Source organism: Lepus europaeus, chromosome 17 (genome assembly GCF_033115175.1).
Source record: "Lepus europaeus isolate LE1 chromosome 17, mLepTim1.pri, whole genome shotgun sequence".
NCBI lineage: Eukaryota > Metazoa > Chordata > Mammalia > Lagomorpha > Leporidae > Lepus > Lepus europaeus.
The window spans coordinates 27934626-27962511 of record NC_084843.1 but is presented as its reverse complement, the minus strand read 5'-3'; the positions used below and the strand labels follow the sequence as shown (position 1 = coordinate 27962511).

General features: G+C 39.9%; 1 protein-coding gene across 8 annotated transcripts in view; it reads left to right on the top strand.

Moving 5' to 3' along the window:
* BTRC (beta-transducin repeat containing E3 ubiquitin protein ligase) overlaps positions 1 to 27886 on the top strand; it is a 208526-nt gene that overhangs the window by 78622 nt on the left and 102018 nt on the right. Inside the window, exon 1 of one of the 8 annotated variants that reach the window (XM_062214012.1) lies at positions 3189 to 3257. The exons of the other annotated variants lie outside the window; for them this stretch is intronic. Coding sequence (XP_062069996.1) covers positions 3225 to 3257 — 33 coding nt within the window. The 5' untranslated portion in view covers positions 3189 to 3224. Of the gene's footprint in view, positions 1 to 3188; positions 3258 to 27886 lie in introns of those variants that run through there. 8 annotated transcript variants of the gene reach the window in all.

The window sequence follows — 27886 nt, the reverse complement described above, 5'->3', positions numbered from 1 at the left end:
TTCACTGCCCAAATGGCCACAACGACTAGAACTGTGCCAGTCTGGAGCCAGGAGCTTCTTCTGGGTCTTCCACATGGATGCAGGGGCCCAAGGAATTGTGCCATCTTCTACTGCTTTCCCAGCCGCATTAGCAGGGAGCTGGATTGGAAGTGGAGCAGCTAGGACTTGAACTGGTGCCCAAATGGGATGCCGGCACTACAGGTTGCAGCTTTACCCGCTACTCCACAGTGCCGGTCCCATTAACATGTTTTTAGGTTGAGTAAAGTTTGAGCTTGTTCAGCCCAACTAATTAAAGCCAACACCCTTTTGCTTTCATGTAATTCTTATACATATCAAATTTTGCAGTTCCCCAAAGGTACGGTGCAGTGGGAAATTGGCACAGGATTCCTACAGCTTGAAAATTACACAGTGCATCACCAAAACCTCTAACGCATGTTCTGCATATCCTTTCTCCCTGCCCTATCCTGAATAACTATCCTCTCTTATCACCTGCCCTCTGCCTTTATCTACCTGGCTAATTCCTAACCTTCAAGTTTATATTCAGCGTGAGCTAGTATAAAAGCCCTCCCAAATCGTTACTTTCTGTCCCTTAAACTAGACAGAGCATGCAATGGCTACATGTCATTGAACTGATACATGAGTACTGTTGGGTTTGTTGATTTGTCTTTCTTCTCCATTAGACTGTGAGTTCATTGACAAGGCATTGTTTTGTCCATTTTGCATTTCCAGTATCAAGTATAATACGTGATACTTTTTCTGAACTAATCAATGATTAGACTTAGATAATTTGAATAAAGCTATCAAATGGCATATACATGATGGAAGAAGAAATAAACTACAAATTGCTAGTGGTACCTGCACACACACAGAGATGTTCTGTATTCAGAAAGAAATGATAATTAAACAGTCATTCCAAAGGCCACACATTGAAACAGACCAAAAGGAAAGCATGCCGAGTCTGATTTATGGGCAGTCCTCAAGTTTTATACATTTGGCTTTCACACAACTCATATTATGATAATCCCATCTGAATTGGATTCTGTATGCTGAATTTGGATTCTAGTTGATGAACAAATGCACATTTCAAGCTATGAAATGGTGGCACTACTAGCCAGCTAAGAATTCAGTTTCATTGATGTCAATATCTTTATCTTCATGGACGGCACTGTAGCACAGCGGGTTAAAGCCTTGGCCTGAAATGCTGGCATCCCATATGGGTGCTGGTTCTAGTCCTGGCTGCTCCTCTTCCAATCCAGCTCTCTGCTATGGCCTGGGATAGCAGTGGAAGATGGCCCAAGTCCTTGTGCCTCTGCACCCACGTGAGAGACCTGGAAGAAGCTCCTGGCTCCTGGCTTCGGATTGGTGCAGCTCCTGCCGTTGCGGCCATCTGGGGAGTGAACCAGCAGATGGAAGACCTCTCTCTCTGTCTCTACCTCTCTCTGTAACTCTTTCAAATAAAAAATAAATCTTTAAAAAAAAAGAAATATCTTTATCCTCACAGCAGTGTATGTTAGTGTGATTATTTGACTGTTGTCTTACCCTTATTCTATAAATAAATAGACAATGGCAAAATTAAAATGCTGATATTGATAAGCAACAGTCTAGTGAAAAGATGGAAATGATTAGACACACTCAAGGTAGCCCTTTAGCCTTGATTAGGTACAAAATTAAAGCACATGTGCAAAATATTGGAAATATATTATTGAAGACCATATACACCTTAGAGAATGTAATTATGGATTTTAAAATATTTTTAGCTATCATTTGAAATCTATTGTTTAGCTTCTACACTTTTATGTACATACTTAGCAAGAAAAGTAGAAATGACCTGGATTCACTACATTTTACCTTATTCGGAAATAGTCTGTCTTGGAGAAATGTCTCAAGACTAACTTGTCTTTTCAAATTCCTGCTTGGTTATTTGAGTACTGTAATTATTTCCAATTGTAATAATAGATTCCTCTGTTTCACAGTGTTTTGACATGTCTGTGATGCAGCTAATATTTATTGGGTAACGTGTACCATTATCCATTGTTTAGAGTAAATCAAATCATATTATTGTGAGACAATCAGATTTCCTTAAATTTTTTTTATTTTACATGATAAATCTGAAAATGAAAAGCTTCGATCTACAGAGTTTCTTGCTTATTTTGTTTGTATTGAATAATGTTGGATTTCCTCTGATTGCCTTAACTTCAGCAATAACTCAAATGGCAGAAGGGAGAGTTACAGGTACCCCAGGGGGCCTGAGGTTGCCTCAATGTAAGAAGCACAACTAGAAAAATGGAATTAATGAGAACTTGAAGAGCATGGTGGGAAAAAATGTGGGTGTCCTGTCCTTATGAGACAAATCCTTACTGTGGGCAGTTAAGACTCACCTGTATCCTCTGCTTTCTTAATATCTGAGATTTCTTGTCATTGTCATCTTTATGTTGAGTAGAATCCACAGTACCACATGAGTTCTTCTGTTCAGTTCAGGAATCATTATTGGGTTTTTTTTGTTTTTTGTTTTTTTTTTTTTTTGTCACTGCCACAGCCATTTGTAGCTTCTTTCACTGTTGTGCTGCTTTATATGGTAGTGTTTTATTCTTCTGCTGTCTTTCCTTGTATTAGTTTCTAAACTTGGTTTTTATGTGGATTGCCAAGGTGTGTAATCTCAGTAGACAGGCAGCACTGAGGCAGGTCTTTCCTTTGTCATTTTTCATGAAGAGGGAAATCCAGGTTATTTAAGAATGCCTCATTTGAAAAATTAAAAAAGAACCTCCCTTGTCTTCTTCGGCTGCGTAGGCCTCTGAGAACTACAGCACTGTGCTGTACTGCTGGGGACTGCTGCACATGAGTTTTGTCTTTCCTGAGAGTCATGTTTAGTAGCTTTGAGCTTTTCTGTATTCTCTTGGCCAATCCTCTGGAGATCAAGTCTATTAGATTTTGAAATAGTTATTTGGACCCCGGATATAGTACATCATGATGAAGCAGGATTTTTGCAGCATGCCTTCTCCTTCTGGGTTATCTGTCATCTTCCTTTTAAAGTTCTCAGGTGTACTGTTCAAATCCCCCAGACCTTTGTTGCAAACCTAGAATCTGTGGCTTGGTAGGAATTAAATTGAAATTCTGTGCCCTGTAAAATTCACATGAAAAAAAGGAATATTCATTTTCATACAGGATCCTTTAGCAAAACATTTGTCTTAGCCTGATTGAGTTTAATACTTTGTGTGTTGGATTTGATGATTGTAAACAGAAGAGAAAGACCAAGAAGGGTAAGTAATCTCATTTTACGTTTTCATGTCTGTCTGTTTCTCTCTCTCTCTCTCTCCCTCTCTCTCTCACACACACACACACACACACACAAAACACCATTTCGCCGGCGCCATGGCTTAATAGGCTAATCCTCTACCTTGCGGTGCCGGCACACTGGGTTCTAGTCCCGGTCAGGGCGCTGGATTCTGTCCCGGTTGCCCCTCTTCCAGGCCAGCTCTCTGCTATGGCCCGGGAAGGCAGTGGAGGATGGCCCAAGTGCTTGGGCCCTGCACCCGCATGGGAGACCAGGAGAAGCACCTGGCTCCTGGCTTCAGATCAGCATGATGCGCCGGCCGTGGCGGCCATTGGAGGGTGAACCAACGGCAAAAAGGAAGACCTTTCTCTCTGTCTCTCTCTCTCACTGTCCACTCTGCCTGTCAAAAAAAAAAAAAAAATTTCAAACTAGTTAATACAAAGGTTTTGTATATAAACATGAGAAGTTTTCTGTTTGAAAGAAAGCACATGATTTGATTTACTAAAATATGGTTGCTTTTGTTCATTGTAGTCTGTGATTTACACGAGCCATTGTTGTGGGAGAGTACCTGCTTCTTTACTGACAATAAGCCATAGGGAAATTCATATTAATATATTTCCCCTAGAATTTTAAACTGACAATTTTTTTTTTTTTAAAGCTTGTCAACTGTAGCATAATGCAGTCCTTTGAGGGGAATTGGCAAAATGAGTATAAAATGGGTACAGGATTCCAACAGCTTGAAAATAATACAGTATTTGACCAAAATCTCTTTTGTATTCCCTACTCTGGTTCTGTTCCAGTAGTCCTGGAAATGTGCCTGTGGACTATTTACAGTGAAGTTGTAAAACTGAATCATGATTTTGGTGAATAGAAGCCAGAGCATGTGGCTCTAGCACCCCAGCTGGCAGTAAGCTCTCCCTAGGTTTATGAATGTAGTTAGATGGCCCCCAACTGTTTACAAGACAGCAGAGGTGAGATCTTTGATTGACAAGTCAGAAATGCATTAGATCATTCTCTCTGCCAGTCTCTGGTTCATGCTGTTAAAAATGTCAGCCTCCAAGTTTGAATGGCAGCCCGAGGGCCTTAGAAGCTTTTTGTTTTCTGAGATGGAAACACAAATTGGATGTGTGCCTCAGCGCTTCATCCTGGGCTGTAATTTCATCTTTTAGCTAAGAACCACAAGGTACAAGAGCAAAGCACCCTGTAAACAATAATACTGTGGGGAAAAAATAAACAAGGTCGTGTTTCTGGTACGTTGATCCGATGGTGTCCTGACCTCTATCACGTTGAACATCTCCACTCTGATTGCTGTTCCCGTTGGCATTACAATGAGAGAAAGAGAGACTGACACAGGAGGAAGAGATTTAAAGTTGCAGTGTCGTTGTACATTCCTTGTATTGGCTATGAAATATTGAACTGTCAGAAGGTGACACTTGGTTTTTTAAGCAACCTTTCTTGTTTAAGGTGTTTGCAGTTCATTCCTTTCTCCCCCATTTGTCTGCTTTCATTGATGGGGTTGGAAGTAGTTGCCTTAAATGTATGAAAAGGGATAATGTTAAAGAGAATGAGCCAAATAAATGCAACCCTGGAACATACATACAGGCTGTGAGTGGGGTTCAAAGGAGATTAAAATTTGGATCAACACATTAAAATATTAATATGTATTCCTCCCTATGAAAGAGAAATCACCTTAGATCTGGCTTTTGTTTTGCTGGAGGGCGGGAAGTTGGGAAAGCAGTAGGGGGTCAAGAGAAGAGATGCAGTGAATTAGTTTGTTAAACTGACTGCCTATCTAACAGTATTGCCAGTCAAATAAAAATTAATCCAGCTTTTTTTTTTAAATTTTAGGGGTCAGATGTGGAGGGCTGGTGTTGAATCCAGCTCTTTTATTTACTGCTCTAATTAGCCAATGTGTTTGACAAGAAGTCAAATTATAAAAGAATAAAATGTTGACAAAAAATTTTTAATTGCCTGTTTTGTATTTATAGTAAAAAGTTCATGAATTGTTAACATGTGAGAACAATTATGCTTCTCCAACTTAATGACACATGAACAGGAAATCTTTATTGTGAAAGCCACCATATATTTGTTGAATATATTTTCTAGCAGTACAGTGGACTTTCTGTTACTGTTTAAGTTGCTTTGCAACTTAGTGTAATGAATGTGCTTTTGCAGTTCTTCTGGAGTGTGGAAAAGCAAGTATTTGTGTTGAAAGTACTTCAGTTAACCTTATTAATGGTTTTAAAGAATAGCTAGTTGGCTTAGCCCCCTCTGCAAATGGGAAAAGCAAGAGCTATTCTCTCATGAGTACATACTGAAATGCACAGGAAAATGATGTAGTCATTCCTGGCATTTCTTAATTTCTACTTTGAGCTCATGCCGGGAGGGGAGGAATTAGTATTTGAGAGTCCTGCACTCTTGTCTGTGCTCTTGTATTCAGAATTGTCTTACTTCGAAATACAGTGCTCAGAATGTAAGACCAAAGGGAGGGATATTAAGAACTAGTTACTGTTGTTTTTAAGTATTGCTCTGTGTTTTTTAAAGCACAAATATTGACATAGATTTGCACTAAGCTATGAGAACCCACTGCCTTGACTCAGTGGGGGAATTTTAAAAAACCATTCTCCTAGAAATTGATTTCTCATAGGCTGATTTCCAGAGGATGAGTGAAAACAAACCATTCTTTTCAATCTTGGAAGACTTAAGTGGAATACAAATGTTTAACTAAGAAATGAGACTAAAAATATGTGCATGTATGCAGTCTCAGACCTCGTCCGGGGAAACTACAAAATTTCTTCTTCCTTTTTGTTAATACTGCACAATTATGTTGAAAAATGTTTCACAGCCTATAGGCTTTTATGGTCATACCTCCATATTATTACTTAAGTTCCAGTGTTGCCCCAAGAGCAAAAATCAGTGAATTTATAGAACTAGAGAATTTTAGCATTGGAAGGGACACCAGAGGGCCATCTAGTTACATATGTCACAAAATACAGGAGTCTATTATGAAATGTGTTTCCTAGAGGTTCATCTAATAATCTCTGCTTGATCACCACCATTATTAGTGAGCTGAACTTTTAAAAATTTGATTTGAGAGCCTGATAGAGCCAGACAGACTGACAGAGACAGCTCCCATCTGCTGTCTTACCCTTCAGATGCTTACTGTGGCCAAGGATGAGCTAGGCCAAAGCTAGAAGCAGTCACTGAGTGGCAGGGACCCAACTACCTGAGCCATCACTGCTGCCTCCCAGGGTGTGTAGAGTGGAGTCAGGACTGCACCCCAGGCACTGTGATATAAGGATGCAGGCATTTAAGGTGGTAGCTTCACTGCTGTACCACATGCCTGTCCCAGAGCTGAGCTTCTTGAGTCACCTGCTTCTCTTCTTTGTTGGTTTTCTTAGGAAGTTTTCTCTCAGGAAGCCAAACTTTTGTTCATTCACTGATTCTAACTCTACCTTTGGCAGTAACATAATTATTTTCTTTCTCTTATATAGTTGGCTCTCCATATCTATGCCAAGTTTAGCCAACCATGTATGGAAAATGTAGTTAGGTCTTTGATGGTCACTTCTCTCCAGAACATGTTTTCCCTTTGTCATTTCTTAAACGACACAGTAGGACAAGTATTTGCAAGGCACTTACATTGTACAAGCCATTGTCAGTCATCTAGGGATGACTTAAAGCATGTGGGAGGATATGAATAGGCTATACTATGGCATTTTTTACATGTGAATTGAGAATCCACAGAATTTGGTATCCATGTGTGTGGTGGGTATTGGGGAACCAATCGCCTGTATATTTTTGTGTTTGAGGATAACTATCATGTTGCTTATTTTTGCTGTTCCCTAGGTTGACTGCTTCTGGTTCTAAGAGTGTTTCTTTGAAAAATATCAATAATTATTGTGTCATATTTCAGAACCTCCTATTTTGGTGTTATTATTCTGATTGTCCTTCCTTGGAAATGCATTCTACCTTGACAATGTCTCTGACAGTGTGGCATCCATATTATAGGCAGTGCTGTGGAAGAGTGTGTTATTATAGTGTATAAAGTATGTCATAATATAGAATACGATGTGGATACAAATTGTTTTGAACATAGTTTGGATAATGTATTGTAATTACTGCAGCCCAGAATTGCATTTATTTCTTTAGTGTAGATGCTGGAAAATTTTCTGGAAACTTAAGCTTGAGTTTGTTTCCTTGTCTTTTCTTTGAAACCAGAAAAGCATATGTAAGCACTTTGACAAATGACATAATGTAGTGGCATATATGAGTAGTACAGGTATTTTAAACCTAGCTCCAGTTCCTGAAGATGGTGAACATCTGCTTCGAGGTATTGTAGAGCTCCACAATGCACTAATTGAATTACTCTTTTCTGGAGTTGCCGACTGCACTAATTGAATTAGAATCTGTGTGTGTGCGTGCGTATGTGTGTGCGAGTGTGTAACTGAGGTAATTCCAACCTTAATGGGAGGGATTGTGAGACATGACTGATGGTGTGTACTGTGCTGCTATCTAATGGCAGTCTGTGGAACTACTACATGGTCTCCAGGGAAGAGAGAAGGCAGTCATCTGAGCTAGTGTGACCTCAGTCTAACCCCATCCAGTTTAGTTTGAAAGGTCCCAGGATATATTTTTGTAATTCTAAATTGAAGAAGAAAGAATATCCCAAATTTCTTCATTAAAAATTAAGATATGTTTTAATAGGCATGAAGTTTTTTATGAAATAGTAGGTTGCAAACATTCAACTGAATCAAAAATTTCTAAATTTTTATTTAATTGGTGAAGCAAAATCAAAATAAACTATGTTGGAGGGGTATGTTGTTTCTCACTTTGCCTTTGATATGACATAAATGTGGAAAAAATTACATTTTTAAAATGTCTTAGTGTCACAGAAAGGATGAATGATCCAGGGTTTGTTTGTATTTTACAAGAGCTCCTTTATCCAGCTGTCTCCCATATTTTTCCTGTTGTGAGTACATTGTTCCTCAAAGGCTTCATGTTTCTTTTAATTTCAGGTACACAGAACTTGTGCACTAGAACTGTGTGCCCACTTAAAAAGTAGAAGGAAGCCAAGCAGTTTCTTTGTCTTTTCTGGACTAACAGCTGCTGTTTATGCAGCAGGAACTTGCAAGGACTGACAGGTCCACAACCCCTCCCCAGCAGACACCAGCACCTCGGCCTGTGGGGAAAGAAAGGGGAGGCTCAGGGAGGAAAACAGTTTCTCCAAGTCAGATCTCACTGGTGATCTACAGACCAGAAACCTTACCCCTAGCCCACAAACGGGCCGCCATCTCTGCCCCTCTGCTGCAAGCCTCTGAAGAAGGCCAGATACCACCCCACGAGCCCACTCCTCCGTACCAGCCCCGACGACAAAATTGCCTTCGTAACAAAAGCCGCCACTTGAAGAAGACTCACCCTGGCCCGAGCTTTTCATTCGTGTGTTCATTTAGTTCTCTCTTAAACCCTGGGCTGTGGGTAGTGGCTATGCACTCTGCAGATGTGAACATGGAGGCCCAGGGGAGTCAAGTAAGCAGCCTGAGATCACAAAGCGAGCAAGCAGAAGGCTCAGGATCTGACCTGGAGCCCATGCTCTTGACCGTGACCCTCCTCTGCCTCTCCAGGTCTTTCCCCCTTTCTTCTCTGAACTCCCTGGTCTGGATACCAAGCTATAGCCAGGGCCCACTCTGACCCCTTCTTTCCTTAGCGCTAGCCCCCTAAATCCTATACCCCAAACAGACCTCCTATCCTTGGGGCACAGAACCCAAGGGCTAGCCAAGCAATTTTGACATCTGCTTTTAAAAACAAATTATTCCCAGGATCCTAAGGTCACTGTGACCATTTTCCCACACACGTTATTAAAGGCCTAAAAACGAAGTTCTTTATGGTTGTCTGAAACACTGAGGTCAGTCAATCTAAAGGTGTTTTGAAAAACTGCATGTATATGATTATACTTTCATTAAACAAAAAATTGTTATAGGAGAAATATTTGAATTTTAGCAATAGCTGACCAGGTTCTACAAATCTCTACTGCTCTTAATAATTTAAAATTGATCTTTTTTTTTAAAAAAAAGGGTCTGTTATAATTTAATGATTTTGATAAAAATCAATATAATTTAAAGAAAAAAGATTTATGGGGCTGGCTCTGTAGCGTAGAAGGTAAAACTGCAGCCTGTAGTGCCGGCATCCTATATGGGCGCTGGTTTGAGACCTGGCTGCTCCACTTCTAACAGCTCTCTGCTGTGGCCTGGGAAAGCAGTAGATGATGGCCCAAGTGCTTGGGCCCCTGCACCCACGTGAGAGACCCGGAAAAAACTGGTTCTGGCTTCAGAGGGGCCCGGCTTCAGCTGTTGCAGTCATTTGGAGAGTGTATCAGTGGATGGAAGACCTCTCTCTCTCTCTTTCTCTCTGCCACTGCCTCTCTGTAACTTTGTCTTTCAAATAAATAAATAAATCTTAAAAAGAAAAGAAAAAAGAATTATTTTTTTGAAAGGCAGGGGGCAGAGGGATCTTCCATCTGCTGGTTCACATCTGATGGTGACATCAGCCAGATCTGGGCCAGGCAGAAGCCAGGATGCAGGAACTCTATCTTGTTCTCCCACATGGGTGACAGAGGCTCAGGTGCCAGGGCCATCTTCTGTCTTCCCAGGTGTGTTAGCAGGAAGCTGCATGGGAAGTGGAATAGCCTGCGTACTGTAATATGGGATGCTGGTGTTGGAGGCAGTGGCTTAACCTATTGTGCCACAATGCCAGCCCCATGAAAATATAATTCTGTACAACATTAGAATAAATATGCTGAGGACCATTGAACTTTATAAAATATATTTTGATTCAGTTTAATCATTTTAAGTTGTAAAAGAACCCTTAATAGAAAAAATATGTATGAGGATACTTCCAAGGTTGGCAGAAAAATAGAACTAAAAGATAATTTTGGTGCAAAGAAAAATTTGAAATCTGTGCATATTTTTTTTCATGATATGAACTTTAAAAAATGTATTTATTTATTTGAGAGACAGAGCACCCATCACTAGCGCACTTCCCAGATGCTTGCAGTAGCTGGTAGGAAGCCAGGAGCTAGGGAATGCAAATCCACAGCTCTGATATGGGTGGCAGGGGCCCAAGCACTTGAGCTGTCACTGCTGCTTCCCAGAAACTGCATTGGTGGGAGGCCGAAGACAGGAGCCAGAATCAGGAATTTAACTTAGGCACTCCAGTGTGAACACTGGAGTCTTAAATGCAGGTCTAAATTACCCTACTCTAAATTTTATGAAGACCCCCTTGTATAATTACTTGATTTGTGGATTGTATATGTGCAAATAGTCACATTTCAATGATAGAAAAGTGCTGTTGATTATCTTCCTGAGCATTTAGAAGTATCTTTCAGTTTTATTATATGAACAGGTATAAAGCATAGAAACATTTTAACTTTTTCTGTGATATTCAGTATTATAATAGATTCAAACCCTGCCCTCAAGGAGGCTAAAGTTACTTATAGCCATTTATTGAGAACTTATGTACTAGTCACTATGCATATAATTTGGAGGAATTACCTTCTAGCCATTAGTTTTTAACAGTAGGCCTAAGGAAACTATTTATTTACACTTACATCAGATATATCAGCAGAAAATAGTGATATGCATGTTTCAGGCTAGCGTGTCTCTTAATTGTTTTTCCCTTCTCTCTTTCCATGCTTTTTAAGGGAGAAGTGATTTTTTTTTTTTTCCTTTTGGATAGTTCTATATGTAGCTTAAGAGATAGGTAACATTTGTTAGAGTGCCTCCTGCTGGTAGAGCAGAGATTTTCAGTCCTTGTCTCGGGAATTGGTAGTGCCCACTTGTGGTTGGATTCGGGCCTGCTTGTAAGGCTATAAAATGGCACTGAGTCTATTGCATTTAAGGTATAAAGTACTTCTTTAAACAGTCTATTTCTAGAAGCTAAATTGTCCTGGGACTCGCTCTTGATATAAAAATTCATAGAAACCTCTTTTTCACAGAGTGTGGTAACTCCTTGCCATAGTGCTGTAGTGTTAAAATTCACATTGGCCAGGTTGTTCTGTAAATTAAACACTGACAGCTACCCTCAGGGGAACAGCCAATGTATTTATGATGATGTGCTGATTACACAAAATACACTGCAAGCAGAAAACAGCTGCAGAGAACAAACCTCTTAAAAAGAATACAATTACAAATAGCACCCTCAGTATTTCTAGTGGTGAGTGTGGAATACAGCATGCTAATGCAGCTTTCTTACAGAGTCTGCCTGAAAACAAAACAAAAATCTGCAGGATATAAGTTAAATTATGGTTGAATGCACATGTGGTGCCAGCATAGCACAACGTAGCTGTGAACAAATTTCCTTTCTGAAGAGCTGGACTGTGAGTGCACAGATTTCAGGTGTGGCATAATCCAACATGCACCCCACTTTTTTTTTTTGGTAGATTTTATTAGTGCTTTTCTCATATAGTAGGGCATGGCCTTGAAGTGATAGGGTTCTAGACACTTGAAGGATATTGCACAATGAATTGGGCAGGAGGGATATCTACATTGTGGTTTAAAATTTCTGGTGGAAATTTGGTGTATTAGTATTTGTAAATCAGCATTTCCTTTGAAGATGCAGTACTGTATTTTCAGTGTTGTTCATGCCTTTGATGATGTTTGCCCTTGGAATTAATAGAGTCATGACTATATCTGTGCTAAGATCTTTCTAATTTCTTGGGTTCTATTTTTTTTTTTTTTCCCATTACAATGTTTTAGGACACTGGAAGCTAGGTGATTGTCAATTTTTAAGGGAATCAGTTCTCAAGTGTACTTCTTTTTATTCCTACAAATTATTGGTTGAATGCATATAAGTAAGGAGATTAGACAAAGTTTTAGTTTTCCTGGTTTGAGATTGTTTTAGAGCTCAGGATCAGTGTCTGTGAAATATATTTCAACTGCTGTGTGCATTAGCTTCTGTTTAAATCAGTAGAAAATATGTTGATCTTCCAAGACCATAAATTTACTCAAGCCAACTGTAAGGTATAACAGAGGAACGTAGCCATTGGAAACAGTTCACTTCACCCACCTGAAACTAAGAATCAACTCTTCAGTGTATGGATCACTGGTAGGTAATAATCGACTATTATTGGTCTGTCTGTTGGTCTCTTTTTAAATCAGTTTGGAACCTCCTGGAGTTATTTTCTTTCTCGGCTGACATCAATCCCATGTGGCAGAGGAGTTGTGTATAATCGCTTTGGTTTAATCAATAGAATAATTGATAAACCAGATAAGATTTAAACTGATTATAGCCCCAACAGAATTCCCCAGGGGCCTTGGACTCTCTTAATTTTGACATGTGTGTTGTGTACCCTGAGGATGAAGTGCAGTTTGAATTATCTGTTTTTATTTGCTTAATGACGGGGAGGGTGTTAAAGTCAAATGTTTAATTAACCCAGCAATGGGCTGCGTTGTCACTTACACACAGCTGATTGAGATATCTCATGGAGAATACTGAATAGGAATGATAATGTGGCACTGGGACGGAAGATTGCTTTTTCAATCCATTTGCTGGGTCACTGCTTTGAATGTCTTATTGGATGAAAGGCATTCAGCCTGGAGAAAAAATTCAGCATTTAAGTACATTTTGTTCTCTTCTCCCCCACCAACACCCTCCCTGCCCAGAAGTTAACTAAAACAGATATGTTCTAGGTTTAATAAGCCATTCATGTACTAGTAAGAGATCAGGGTGGTTGGTAGCCTCAAGCTACATAATTTCCTTTAGAGACAGAAAAATCTTAGTAGCCTCCAAGGTATTCTAAATGTGAACTCTTTTGTCCCTCACATCCCTTGTCCTTGCCATTACTGTGGACTTGTCTTTGGTTACTTGTCTCCTGCCTCTTTTTTGTAGTGTTTGCTGGATGCACAGCTACCTTTAGGGCCACAGGCCAACCTTTTTCTCCTAAAGAAAGAAGCAAATCCTCTATAATTGTTGGTATTCATACAGCTGGCTTCTATTTGGTTACAGTTTCTGATCAAACATTATGGTAAGACTTGAAAACTAGTCCTATTTAAAAAACTTGAAGTCTAGAGATTCCTGCTGCTTTTGCTATTGCTGTTACACAAACAGTTGGTGCCATGCATATTTCATTTTGTTGAGAGGCAGTTTGCCTTCCTCATGAACTGAAAAACTAGGCCCAGGCCAGAAAAGATTCTAATAACCCACACCATCAAAAATGCAGTCTAGGCAATTGGAGTTTTAATGACTATAACCCACAAAATATCTGACTAGCTTTGTAATCAAAGTAAAATTCTTTGAAGGCATATGAGCAAAACTTAAATTTTTTTAAAAATCAGGACTTTCTTTGTAGTTAAACTATTATATTTTTTCCTTCTATAGTGCAAAGATCTAAACCAAGAATTTGCTTTTTTTTTTTTTTTTTTTTTTGCTTTGGTCATTTGTATTCCAGAAAGCACAACGGGGAGAAGGATACAAGATTGATTTTTTTTTTTTTTTTTAAATCTGTGTCTTCTTGAGAGCATGACTACTGGGTGGGGGGCAGTAGGGGGAGGTGTTACAAAGCAATAGAAGCATGCAGCTAGTTTTCAGGCGCAGGTTGGACTTTGCGGGTCAAGGCAGACTAGAGGAGTTAGCTTATCTTGAGGGACACAAGTAATAGACCAAATATAGAGCAGCTATTTCAGGAATCATGTAGGTCATTTAATTATCCATTATGATTGAGTGGCTAATGCTCTTTTGGCAATTACATGACCTCTGTTATTCTTGAAACCTTTCCAGGCCCTCGTGGGTCGAATGACCCACCAGTCAGTGCTCTCAGACTTCATTCCACTCAAAAGGAAAGGAGATGTTGGGAACCACTGGCATTTAGAAATGGCTGTGCTACTGACCACTACCCAGAATGTCCTTTGTACAGCAGTCAGTGATAGGCAAGTGGTTTTAAAGTCCGTTGTTCCTTCATTGTGTGCAAGAGCCAAAGATGTGTATTGGTTTCTAAAAAGAGACTTTTTTAAGTAGGACAAAGTTTAATACCAAATTTAATGATATTCACAGCTTCTGTACTGAAAGAACAAGTACTGTGGTATTAAAACTGATGTTTGATAGCTGTCAAACCAGTTTTCCATTACCAATCTCTGAAGTTGTGAAATGTTTTTTTTATTCCATAACACAGCAAAGTATTATTGATGATAGCTAATAACAGATTTTAATAGGTTACTAATAAAAATTAGCCCAATTTGAATTCCAATGCTAGAAAGATCATTAAATTAAATCGACAAGCCACTTTAAAATTGAGGTGCTGATCAAAGAGAAAAATTTGGGAACATTTGGATGAATTTCTGACTTACTTTTTTATTTTAATATTTTTACTTATTTTATTCAACAAAGAAACATTAATATTTCCAAAAGAAACTCTTTACAAATGCTAAGTGATAGTAAAACTCCTTTGTTTTACTTCATGGCATAATTCTGGAAAAGAAAATAGTGGAGATTTCTTGTGATTGTTTAGATTGAGGACAGCTATGGTATGCAAAGTAATATCCACATAATCAGATTAATTGTAGGATTTGTCAAAAATGCATCAACAGAATTGTACATGGCTAGCAATGTGCAAGATTAGATATAGAGCCTTTCTCTAACTTTCCAATAATTTAAGACCTTAGGCTAAAAAGAAATAATTTTGTTAGGATAACACACAAATGTACACTTTAAATAGAAACTCTTTTAATTGTTGTAGGAGAAAAAAAATCCATCCTATTGGAGAATAATAAAAGTCTTTTCAAATTTGCTACTTATTAAAGAACATTATTTTAAACAACAGAAACATAAGGTTGTTTATCCCAGGGATAGTAAAATTAGCCATCTTCCCAGTGAATTTATTAAAGTACTCCTGGTAGAACTCCAAGTTAATCTGTTTTGGTTTTGTTTTCATCTTATTTGGTAATATTAACAAATGAAAAATTGAAGACATGGGTTAATATGTATAACCTTTGACCCTTCAGAAATGGAAGACTTTTCACTTAATTTAGGCCAGTTCTACCTTAGTGTCTGGCTACTTAGAGACCTAAGAGGATACAGTCAATGTGAAGTTATGTTAGCTGTTTTAAAAATATATATTTTCCCTTACTCTATTTTTTTTTTTAATTTCAGCATTAGAGATGAACAGAAAATAAGAAAGCAGGATTTATAGTAAAAGCAAAAGTTACTGATTAAACTCAATAATTCTGAATAAGGAACATACTTAATTTATTTAGCATTTTAAGAGAAAAGCAGGTGATATAAAGTATGATTTTTTTTAAATGTTCCTGTTCTTTTTGGCATACCCTTAAGACCTTTAGTGCACCATGTGTTTCAGCTTTGGTAACCAAAAATTTATAAAATCAGTGAAAGGATTGGTATTTGTTATCTTAAAGACCTGAAAAGACATTAAGACCGTATAATTAGTGGGAAAGGTTACAGGATAATAATAAGCCTATAGAGTAATTTCCAGTCTTAACCTAGCCCAATCTGGTTTTCAGAAATACACTTACTGACTTGGGGTGGTTTTATTTTCATTCCAGACTGGGTAGGCATTTGAAGATACTATCAGATTTAAAGGAACCTTAAATTCCTTTAAAGATATTGTTGAATGGCAATACCAAAGCAAGGAAGCTACTCTGGGTGATCAAAGTCATTCATCTAGGGGGGAAAAAAAGTTAGAACCAAGGGTGACAGAAACAACAGTTCCCCAGAAAGAAAGGATTTTGGCATATATCCTAAGAGTTCTATGTTCTCAACACTATTTTGAGAAATCAAAAATATCAACATAATGTAGATGTCTTTGAGTTAACAAAAAATAAGCAGTTGTCCTTATTAGTAGAATCACAAATATTTGCTTCTTAATTCACACAAAACTATAGTAGAGGATCTCTGGATGATTGTTTAAATACAGCAGCAAGAAAATTCTGGCATGACTGGATCTGTCTTAAACACAAAATCATGAGGAAAACAAAACTTCTAAGATTCATTGGATAAAAAGGTAAGAGAAATAACTTTGTATTTTTGTGTATTTTGTTCACATGGTAGGTGTGCTTATTAAATTATTATGTCTTTCTGTCCCCAAATCCCTTGGTGAATTTTTATTATTTTACCATGCTTATTTAGCTACTTTGTGCATTGTCTCTGCATTTTAAACAGTGTAAACGTATGTGTGAAACTTTTTTTTTGTCTTAATTCTGACAAAAACAATGTACAGAAGCCGCTTATTCAGGTGCCTGCTTTGCAAATGTTTTTTCATCTTTAAATATATATGTACATATTAGTGTTAAACACATTTGTATAAATAGATGTGGTTTGGTGACTTCTTTGACATAGTAAGCAGAATGAAATGTAAAAAAAGAAAACCTTTGTACTTGAAAGGATGAGGTATGAAGTTTTTTGTTTGTCTTTAAATCAAAACTTTTGAACCAAAAAAACCTTTGGAGTTTAAAGGGTCTATTACTTCTGATGTAGAGCATATTAACATAATTACAAACTCTTTTATTTACTCATAGTCACTGCTAAGTTGATGTTTAAACCTTTGATTAAGTCGCAAAGCTGAATATGTTCAGACAGCTGTGTAATATCTCATCTTCACAAAACAAATAATGGTTTTAGCTTTTTGTTTGTGTGTTTTGATCCCTTTTTGTTACTATGGAATTGTCTTTTTCTTATAGCCAGACTTTTAGTGGTAAAATATTAAAATATTGTATTGTGTAGTACTGGGACTTTAGAGCAAAACAGCACTGTTAATTCATGCCTTTGCCTTGTCACGCCCTGGTGTGGTTCATCTCTTCTGTCCTTATCAGAGCATCTCAGTGCTTAGTTGAGCTTGTTTATCTTGAAAGAGCAGGAGGCAGGCTTTTAGGGAGTAAGCTACATGTTCCAGTATAACAGGCACCAATGCTGTTTGACTTGAAAAACATTTGATCTCTTACATTAACAGCCCATGTCACTGTAATAGGGACCACAGCTGGGCTGCTGTTCAGTTTTCTATTATTTTAGCTTTGAAATAACTGTTAGTGCTGCTCCAAAATCTCCGTCTATAAAATTGTGTGTTGGCTGTCCCCCCAGGACTCGTAAGTAAACAAGGTGATATGTGTGGCCAGAGGGAGGATATTCTTTTGGCTTTGTTTTGAATAATGACTCTGCCTATCTGAAGGTGGGTTTTGTCTGCTCCATGGTAGAGTGCTGCTGTGACTTTGCTTGTGTAAACTTACAGATCTAGCAGTATCTTGGATTTTGTTACTATTGTTTTTGCTCAGAGCTATTAATTATTCACTTTCGTGTTTTCTAATTTTGAAGCATTTAAGTTTTAACAAAGCTTAACTCCAGAGGTCCTGCACAGTGTCCTTAAGTACAGCAGTTATTGCAGATGGACAAACGAGTTTAAGGTATATGTTTATTACACTAAAGTATTGCTTTATTTTAAAATATTCAATTGTTGATAATTTCTGTGCCAGGGATAGTTTGATGCTTTGAATCAGCAGCTGGGTTAGAAGAACAGAAAACAAAATCTGTAAAATGATCTTGATGTTTTTTTCTTAAGAGTACCTTTTCTTTTGATAGGGGAAGGTTGGCAGTTTATTATAGTAAACACTTAATCCTCTCTCTTTCTCCTTTGGTGTGTCTTCAAGAATCTAGTTTTTCTCATTCTTATTCTTTCCTGATATAACACTTACCAGGCAATCCAATACTTTCTTCAAATTTAACCTAAAAATTATACATATGTATTTATTAATATGCATATATTAGCCAGCACAAGCATAATAGGTTGAAAAGCAGCCATCTATCTGGGGCATTCTTCTAAGTACTGAATATATCATGTGCATTGACATGACATATCTGTAATCTCTGAATTCAGAAAGCACTGAGTGTGCAGTAGGTTGTAAAACAGTAGTGTGTTTCAAGAATGTGTGCTGTGCAAATTCTGGCTAGTGAGGTAATGACAAGTGTTTGCCTGCATAGACAATATATTTTTCCCCCTGAGGTCCCCACACACCTAGTTTCCCTCAAGCTCATCATCTCTGTCAGGTTAATCAATAGGCACCGTATGGCAGAGGGTCAGTAATCAGTGTCATTGTGCCTTTAAATCGTGTTGAAAATTTGCTTAAAGCCTGGGCCAATTAACATCGAGATGATGAATGGATGGGAAGATGGGAAGAGCCTGCCGCTCAGGGGCTTTGTGAGGAGGAGATGCTCAGCTGTTGAGCAGCAGACACCAGCGAATAAAATCAGCCATTCATGTGAGCTCAGTCCACCCACTCTTAATGATAATGTCAATCTAGCAAAATATATACACATTGGAGTTGTCACGAGTTCATAAATCAAAGGAGTTTGTCAAAGGCATTCAGATTAACGAGGCAGCAGCAATAACAAGTCAAATTTGCATAGAGAATTGCTCGAATCTCAGTAAATTATGATCCTGTTTTTCATTTGATTATTTGCTAATGTCTCAAGAGGGAGAATGATTATATTAGCATGCAAAATCTACTCTAGAAGTAGAAATCCGAGGTATAGAAGACCAGCACACTATGACAATTAATCAGTTTCTGCATACTAGCATAAATGCACAAGGCCCAGAAATGAACTTCTTTTTTATTATTATTTCTCCTTGCTACTGATCCAAATGGTTCAGCTTGACAGAGACTTTATATTGCTTTAACAGTGTTCTGAATTGTGCCTGCAGGCAAGACATAGTTATGCAGCTATAACCAACCTATCCATCTGCCAACCAGATTGGAATTCTCCTATCCAAGGCTTCCATTAACCCCCACTGACAGCTCCAAACAGGATTAAGGATTTGGAAGCATAAAAAATAGTTGTTCTTTGCAAATATACACAATCCCTTTGCATTTTGAGACAGGCTGCATCTGTAGTGTTTTATAATTAGTGTCGGACAATGGAGCAGGGGGAAAAAACCTACTAGGCAGTTTTTTTGACTCTGTCACGGGGAGTAAAGCAGTACCAATAGAAGTCTTGTCTGGTTGTCCCAGAGCGTGCTTTCCCGTTCTGTCTGGTTCCTAGCACCGAGCCTGGACTGGTGTATCACTAGAAGACGGCACTCCTTGATTGTTTTAAGCAGTGGATCTGTTGAAGTTTAGCAGTAGAGAGAGGCTTTGGTGTGGTTGTGGTTTAATCGAGTATGGCAGGTGATAAACGTGCTAGAGAAGCAGTGTGCATGAAAACACGCCAGAGAGGAATATCTTGTGAGGACGCTTCAGGTCCTTCCCCAAACTGGGCCTTGAATAGGATTTTTCAGTCATCTTCTACTTGTAAATTACCTGTGTTTTCCCCCATTGTATCCTAGAAGGATTAATTAAAATTTGTTTAAATATACACACACAGTGTTTTTTTTTTACATCCCTTTTCATTGAAGAGTTTGAATGATTTTATCCATGTAGCTAAATTACCTTTTAACCTTATAGAAGAATGAGTTACTCCTATTTTTGTAAATTGCAAATGATACTTGGAGGCCATAATTAGCTTTAAATAGCATTATAAGTTAATGGGAAAATTATTAATTCAATTATTAACTTACCAATGATGCTTGCTTTATGATGTTTGCAACAAGCTATTAGAAGTTGGTCTTGATTTTTTTCCTCATCTGGATTGTCATTCTACATGATGATGAGCAGATTCCTTTTTTTTTTTTTTTTTTAAGGAAAAATTCTGACTATTGATTTTGGAGTTGGATGCTCGGGAGCTCTTGTAGGAGTGGACGTGCTTCCTCTCACCCATTCGCACAGGATGGTTGGCACTGGCTCTGTGGATGTGAGCCATGTGCAGGTCAGGGCAATGTTTGTTCTTGTGGATGTGTGCCTGTTGCTACTGTGGGTGGTGCACGTAGGAGGAAGCAGCCTTTTGCTGACCTGATTGCCACTTTGTGACCACTTCCACTTCCACTCCACATCCACAGTCTTGGGGTCATGGCAGGCTTTTAGTTTGTTGAGTTCGGAGCTGTGTGTCTGCTTATTCCTCCTGATCAGGAAGTCGGAGCAGTTGCACACGACCATCTATTGCAGATGCGCAGACATAGTGGTGACTGCTGTCTTGTGCTGTGGCAGCTGGAGGTGAAAAGAGCTCCATTTTTTTTTTTTTCAAAATGTGTTCAAAATCCGAGTAATAATTCCCCACAATTTACCTGCTTTACTAAAATGATATAATTATCCTAGTTATAGAGTCCTTTGAATTATTCCAATGAAGAATGTGGTGTAGGTGGAAAATGCTCTTTGCTAGTTGGAAGCTGGTTATTTTATTTATAATAGATATCTATTCAAACAGGTTCAGGCTCTGTTGCACCATCCAACCTTGAGCACGATATTTATTCAGAGATTATTATAAGTCATTGAGGGGCTTGACTTTTCATCACTATGTAAATTAGTTTTTCATTTGATTATATAATCAACTCTTAATTATCCATGTTATCAGGAGTGGTGTGTGTTCAAACAGATAACTGAAAACAGTAAATAAGCCACTTAAGAAGGTGTGGAGAATATTGCCCCAGCTATGACCCCACTATGTGTAACCATTAAAGTCTCTTTACTTGTTTTGGACACCGTAAACAAAACAAAACTCTGAAGTTAAGAATGCTTTGGTTATCCACAGAAGAACTTGTCCTCCAAAATGAGGGCTGATGGATGTCTACTTTAAAGGGCCAGGTAATAAACAGATGAGGCTTGTGATGTCTCTCTCGTGTAACTACCCACCTCTGCTACTGTAGTGTAAAAGCAGCCTGACAACAAAGGCATATCAGCGTGTGTCGCTGTGTACCAGTAAAACATTATTTGCAAAAACATTCCATAGGCCAAACTTGCTAGCTTCTGCTCTAAATAATGATATTGGGGTGGGCATCTGGTGTTACAGTTAAGAAGCTGCTTGAAGATGCTGGGACCCCATATTTGGGGTGTGTGGGTTTGAGTTCTGGCTGTGCTCCTGATTCTAGCTCCCTGTTCGTGTGCACTCTGGGAGGCAGCAGATGATAATGCTTGGGTCCCTACCACCCACATGGGAAATCTGGATTGAATTCCTGGCTCTCGACCTCAGCCTGGCCCAGCCCTGACACTTTTGGGTATTCAGGGAACAAACCAGTAAATGAGAGCATGTTTGTGCTCTGTGTGTCCTTTTTTCCTTGCCTTTCAAAGCTGCTGCTTCATTCCCCAAATGTCCACAAAGCCTGGGACTTTGCTGAATGGGAACTGGGAACTAAAAACACAATCCAGGTCTCCCACATGGGTGGCAGGAATCCACTGTTGCCTTCCACTTAGCACATCAGCAGGAAGCTGGAGTCAGGGATCTGGAGTTATGAAGTGAACCCAGGTGCTCAGATACAGATGTGAGATTGGTTAACTGGCATCTGTCTGCCCAAAGCAGGCCAGGTGGCTTCTTCCTCTAGGAGCCCAGTTCAGTTCCAAAAGTCTTCTCTGCCTTTTCCTTTATCAGTAAACCTGCTTACTGTCACTCCCTCCTGTTTGGGTCTCATTCTTCACCGAGGTGAGACAGGAACCTGGTCAGGTACTAACACCGGAATTCCTGCATGCCATCTAAGATAAACACCCATCCAGTAGTTGACTCTTGAATCTGGATTTTAGTGGATGAGATTGGAGAGAAGGCTATTGAGTGAATAAAATTAGCAAAAAGGATAAGAGTGCAAAAGGATGATAAATAATATCAAGTAAATGGTGCAGAGATTTTGAAGGAACCAGATGCTATAGTAAGAAGTTTGGGTTTAATTTATAGATGGTTTTTTTTGAAGGGCAAGTGTTTTACCTACGGGTTAAGATGCCACCATTCTGCATCACTGTACCTGGGTTTGATCATCTGGCTCCTGCTCCTGATTCCATCTTTCTGTTGATGCAAACCATGGAGGGCATCAGTGGTGGCTCAAATGATTGAGTTCCTGTCACAATGTGGGAGATCTGCATTGCACTCCCAGCTTCTGGCTTTGGGAGTCCACCCCAGCTGTTGCTGGCATTTGGGGTATGAACCAAAAATTGACGGGCGCTCTCTCTGCTTTCTCTCTTCTGCCTGTCTCCCTCCTTGCGTACTCCTTTCCCATACATTTTGGAGCAGAGAAGTAACCTTTCCAGAATGACAGTTCTGATAATAGTGTGTAGAATGTATCAGTTATCAATTTAGGCAAGGGTGTCAAAAGGCTTTCTCAATAATAATCATGTTGGTGAAAGGTGTTTGGGGTCTGGGAAGCAATGGGAATGCAAAATTGGGTCAAATGTATTAAAATAGATGATTCAAAAGAAAAATCTGTAGTTCAAAAATTGGCTAGATGAGCTCAAAGAAAAAAAGGAATAACTAAAAACTGATGTGGGATTTAAGTCTGGGTTAAAAAGAAAAGTTGGAAGGAAAAGAATACCTAGAAATGGATGAAAATGTTATGAGTGATTTAAGTTTGTATGTGTTGATTTTGAGACAGTTCATGTATCATCCAAGTCTTTATTTTTTGGTTTGTTTGATGAAAGCACTCTTGCTTTCATCTAATGGTTCACTCCTGGGATTGGGCTGAGGCTGAAGGCTGGAAGGAATCCAGATCTCCCACGTGGGTGGCAGCAGGAGCCCAGTTACTTGAGCTGTCACCACTGCCTCCTGGGGTCTGCCTTTAGCAGGAAGCTGGAGTCCGGCATCAAACCCAGGTATTGGAATTTGGGATGCTGACATTTTAACTGCTAGGCCAAATACATGCCCTTGAATACTTTTTTGTTGTGATTATCCTTTCTTTTTATTTACCCCAGGTTACTAACGTCTGGAAATGTTCTCTCCAGAATGTATCCCTGAGGTCTAATGTATAAGCTTTAGCAGTATTTCATTTATTGACTCCTCCCTACTCGAACTTCTGTGGATGCTTTCAACTTGAAATTAAACCCAGTTTTCAGTAAAACTGTTATTCTGCCCCTTTTTTTTATAAAGATTTTTATTTATTTATTTGAGAGTTGGAGTTACAGACAGGGAGAGGGAGAGACAGAGAAAGGTCTTCCATCACTCCCCAAATGACTTCAATGGCCAGAGCTGAGCCAGTCTGGCACCAGGAGCTTCTTCTGGGTCTCCCATGCAGGTACAGGGGCTCAAGAACTCCTTTGCTAGGCCATAAGCAGAGAGCTGGATCAGAAGAGGAGCAGCTGGGACAATGCACTGGCACCCATATGTGTTGCTGGCACCAAATACCAGCTCCTATTCTGCCTCTTTTGATTCTATCCTAGTAAGTGCTATACTAGGAAATAACTGAGTTAATTTAAGAAGTAGTAAGTTAAAATCTTTTTCAGATATATTTTAATATAATGCTGCTGTTTGTAGAATGTTGTTACTCAGGGACTACAAATGCATTCTGCAAATTATTTACTGAAATGAAACATTTCATGTGAGTGTTGGGAATGAATTGTTTTGAGCAGTCAGGTTTGTGTAGCATTGGCTTAGGGTTAAACAGTAGTCTATAATTTTTAATTATTTTTGATGGGTTATTTTTCCCCTCAAATTTATTTTCATTTATCTGACTTTCACCCCATTTCTTAGCATATTCTACATTTGATATGTTAATTTTTGTTTGGGCATAATTTCAGATTTGCAACAGAGTTGAATAGTCTCCATATACCGTACTTTACACAGACTCACCAAATGTATTTTAAAAAAATATTTGTTTATTTGAAAAGCAGAATTAGGCCGGTGCCGTGGTTTAACAGGCTAATCCTCCGCCTTGCAGCGCCGGCACACCGGGTTCTAGTCCCGGTTGGGGCGCCGGACTCTATCCCGGTTGCACCTCTTCCAGGCCAGCTCTCTGCTATGGCCCGGGGAAGGCAGTGGAGGATGGCCCAAGTCCTTGGGCCCTGCACCCGCAAGGGAGACCAGGAGAAGCACCTGGCTCCTGCCTTCGGATCAGCAAGATGCGCCGTCCACAGCGGCCATTGGAGGGTGAACCAACGGCAAAAAGGAAGACCTTCCTCTCTGTCTCTCTCTCTCACTATCCACTCTGCCTGTCAAAAAAAAAAAAAAAAAAAAAAAGCAGAATTAAAGAGGAAGAGACAAAGAGAGATCTTCCAAACACTTGTTCACTCCCCAGATGACTGCAATGGCTGGAGCTGGGCTGGGCTAAAGTTAAAAACAGTCTACCAAGTGAGTGGTAGAGGCCCAAGTCCTTGGGCTGTCTTCCACTGCTTTCCCAGGTGCATTAGCAGGATGCTGGGTCAGAAATGGAGCAGGGGCCGGCACTGTGGTACAGCAGGTAAAGCTGCTGCCTGCGGTGCTGGCATCCTATAAGGGCACCAGTTCAAGATTCTGCTACTCCACTTCCGATCCAGCTCTCTCCTGTGACCTGGGAAAGCAGTAGAAGCTGGCCCAAGTGCTTGGGCCCCTGTACCCACATGGGAGAGCTGGAAGAAGCTCCTGGCTCCTGGCTTTGGATAGGCCCAGCTCAGACCATTGCAGCCGTTTGGGGAGTGAACCAATGCATAGAGGACCTCTCTCTCTCTGCCTCTGCCTTTCTGTAACTCTACCTTTCAAATAAATAAATAAATCTTTAGCAACAACAACAACAAAAGAAATGGAAAAGCTAGGACTTGAATCTGGCACTCATATGGGATGCCAGCATGATAGGTAGTAGCTTAACCTGCTATGCTTCAATGCCAGCCCCATGAATGACTCACCAAATGCTAACATGTTATTTCTCTTACACATCTATTTACATACTTTTTTCCTGAACCTGTTTGAACACTACAGGCATAGGTCCTTTTACTTTTAAATGTTTCAATGTATGTTTCCTAAAAACAAACAGGTTCCTTCAAATAACCAGAGTACCAGTGAACAAAATCAGGAAGTTGAGTGGATAAACAAACTATGGTACGTCTAGCAGGGAAATAGTACTTGGTAATAAAATGGAAAGAAACATTGATATACAGCAAATGAATGTATGAAATACATTAAATGAAAAAACAGTAGCCAGTTTCAAAAGATTAAATACTATATGATTCCACTTATATGGCACTCTGGAGAAGGCAAAATTTTGAGCCAGAAATTCGCTGGTATTTAGTGTGGCAAAAGTTGACAGTAGAGGAGCATTGTAAGGGAACTGTGAGAGTGACAAAATTGTATCATGTCTTTTTTTTTTTTTTTAAGATTTATTTTATTTTGGCCGGCGCCGTGGCTCAACAGGCTAATCCTCCGCCTAGCAGCACCGGCACACCAGGTTCTAGTCCCGGTCAGGGTGCCGGATTCTGTCCCGGTTGCCCCTCTTCCAGGCCAGCTCTCTGCTGTGGCCCAGGAGTACAGTGGAGGATGGCCCAAGTGCTTGGGCCCTGCACCCCATGGGAGACCAGGAGAAGCACCTGGCTCCTGCCTTCAGATCAGCGCGGTGTGCCGGCCGGGGCAGCCATTAGAGGGTGAACCAACGGCAAAGGAAGACCTTTCTCTCTGTCTCTCTGTCTCTCACTGTCCACTCTGTCAAAAAAAAAATTTTTTTTTTAATTTTATTTTGAAAGTTACAGAGAGGGAGAGACAGAGAAGTCTTTCATCTGCTGTTTTATTCCCTAAATGGCTGCAATGCCCGGAGCTGGGCTAATTGGAACCCAGGAACCTGGAGCTTCTTCTGGGTCTCCCTTGTGAGTGCAGAGGCCTAAGGACTTGGCCGGTCTTCCACTGCTTTCCCAGGCACATTAGCAGGGAGCTTGATGGGAAATGGAGCAGCCAGGATTCAACTGGCACCCGTATGGGATACCAGCCCTGCAGGTGGCAGCTTCGCCACAGCACCAGCCCTTCTGATTTTTCCTTTGATCGGATAAAGGTTTTGTGTCAAGCAAGAATTCCTCAGAAATAAATGATGTGTCCACAATACATCATATGAACAGAGGCTCATAATGTTAAATCAGTGTCTGGCATATTTCTCTATTTTGAAGAAATATTTTGAGATTATTTATTTATCCTATTATTTGTAAAATTCTACCTAATTTTTGCATCCACTGATGATGTAGGTACCCTTACATACAAGTTATTGGACCTATTTAGCTTGATGACCCATGGCAGTTATGCACATTACTTACAGGGGTTTCTTTTTCTTTCTTTTTTAATTAAATATTTTATTTATTCATTTGAAAGTCAGAGTTTTTCTGCCTGCTGGTTCACTCCCCAAGTATCTGTAAGCCAGGGCTTCAGCCAGGCTGAAGCTAGGAGCCAGGAGCTTCTCTCATGTGGGTGCAGAGGACCAAATATGTAGACTATCTTCCACTGCTTTCCCCAGGCCATTAGCAGGGAACTGGATCGGAAGTGGAGCAGCCAGGACTTGAACTAGCGCCCATATGGAATTCCAGCATTGCAAGTGGTAGCTTTACTCACTAAGCCACAGTGCCAGCCCTGGGATTTCTTAACAGATAAAAATGCAAGGAGCAATTGTTGCTGAACTCTCTGGAGTGATGTCAGGGAGGTTTTGCAGACCATTGAGGTGAACCCTTAGGTGCAAACGGCTTTTTCATAATTCCTAGCTACCTCAAGGGCAATTTGTCTCTTTTTGGCAGTTTTGCTTCTCCTCCTCTGTAGTGGAAGAGTACCTACGGCTTGCTTCTGATGTCACTGTTTAATGTTGCTACTTCTGTTTTATGTAATATACAGAGTTGAATTTTTGGTTTTGATTTCTCTTGATAGATAGTCCAAAGTAAAAGTGTTGGATTGCTCAAGCTAAAAAGAACTACTTTGTGGCCGGCGCCGCGGCTCACTAGGCTAATCCTCCGCCTTGCAGTGCTGGCACACCGGGTTCTAATCCCGGTTGGGGCACCGATCCTGTCCCGGTTGCCCCTCTTCCAGGCCAGCTCTCTGCTGTGGCCAGGGAGTGCAGTGGAGGATGGCCCAAGTGCTTGGGCCCTGCACCCCATGGGAGACCAGGAGAAGCACCTGGCTCCCGGCTTCGGATCAGCGCGGTGCGCCGGCCGCAGCGGCCACTGGAGGGTGAACCAACGGCAAAAGGAAGACCTTTCTCTCTGTCTCTCTCTCACTGTCCACTCTGCCTGTAAAAAAATAAATAAATAAAAAAGAACTACTTTGTATCTGTAACAATAGTTGTGTGTTTTTATTCCTGTTTAAGAGGAACTCTTTTTAATATCACCCATGTGATATACCCTTTGTCCTGGTAGGACAGAGTGGGAAGAGAATGTGAAGGAGCTCTGTGTTCTGCTCTCAGATAGTAATTATCCTTTAGTTCCCTTTGCCTTTGCATTTCCTAGATGCCCTCCTAATACTCACTTATTAGTTACTCATCAAAATCAGATGAAACTGGGCTGAGCATTTAGGTCTTGTGGTTAGAATGCCAGTTAGGGACATTAGCATGGAACTGGATTGGAAGCAGAGCTGCCAGAACTCAAACTTGCACTCTGATATGGGGTGCCAGAGTTGCAATTGGCAGCATAACCCATTCTGTCACAACACTGGCCCCGATGATATTATTTATGAGGACAACGGTTTCAGAAAGGAAATGGGCGTATGAATGTGGAAGATCTCTGCCGTGGGGCGAATGTGTGGCACAGCAGTTAATTTGCCACTTGGGTCACCGTCATCAAATATTTGAGTGTCTGGGTTCAAGTCCTGTCCCTGTTACTGATTCAGCTCCCTGCTAAAGCATTTTGT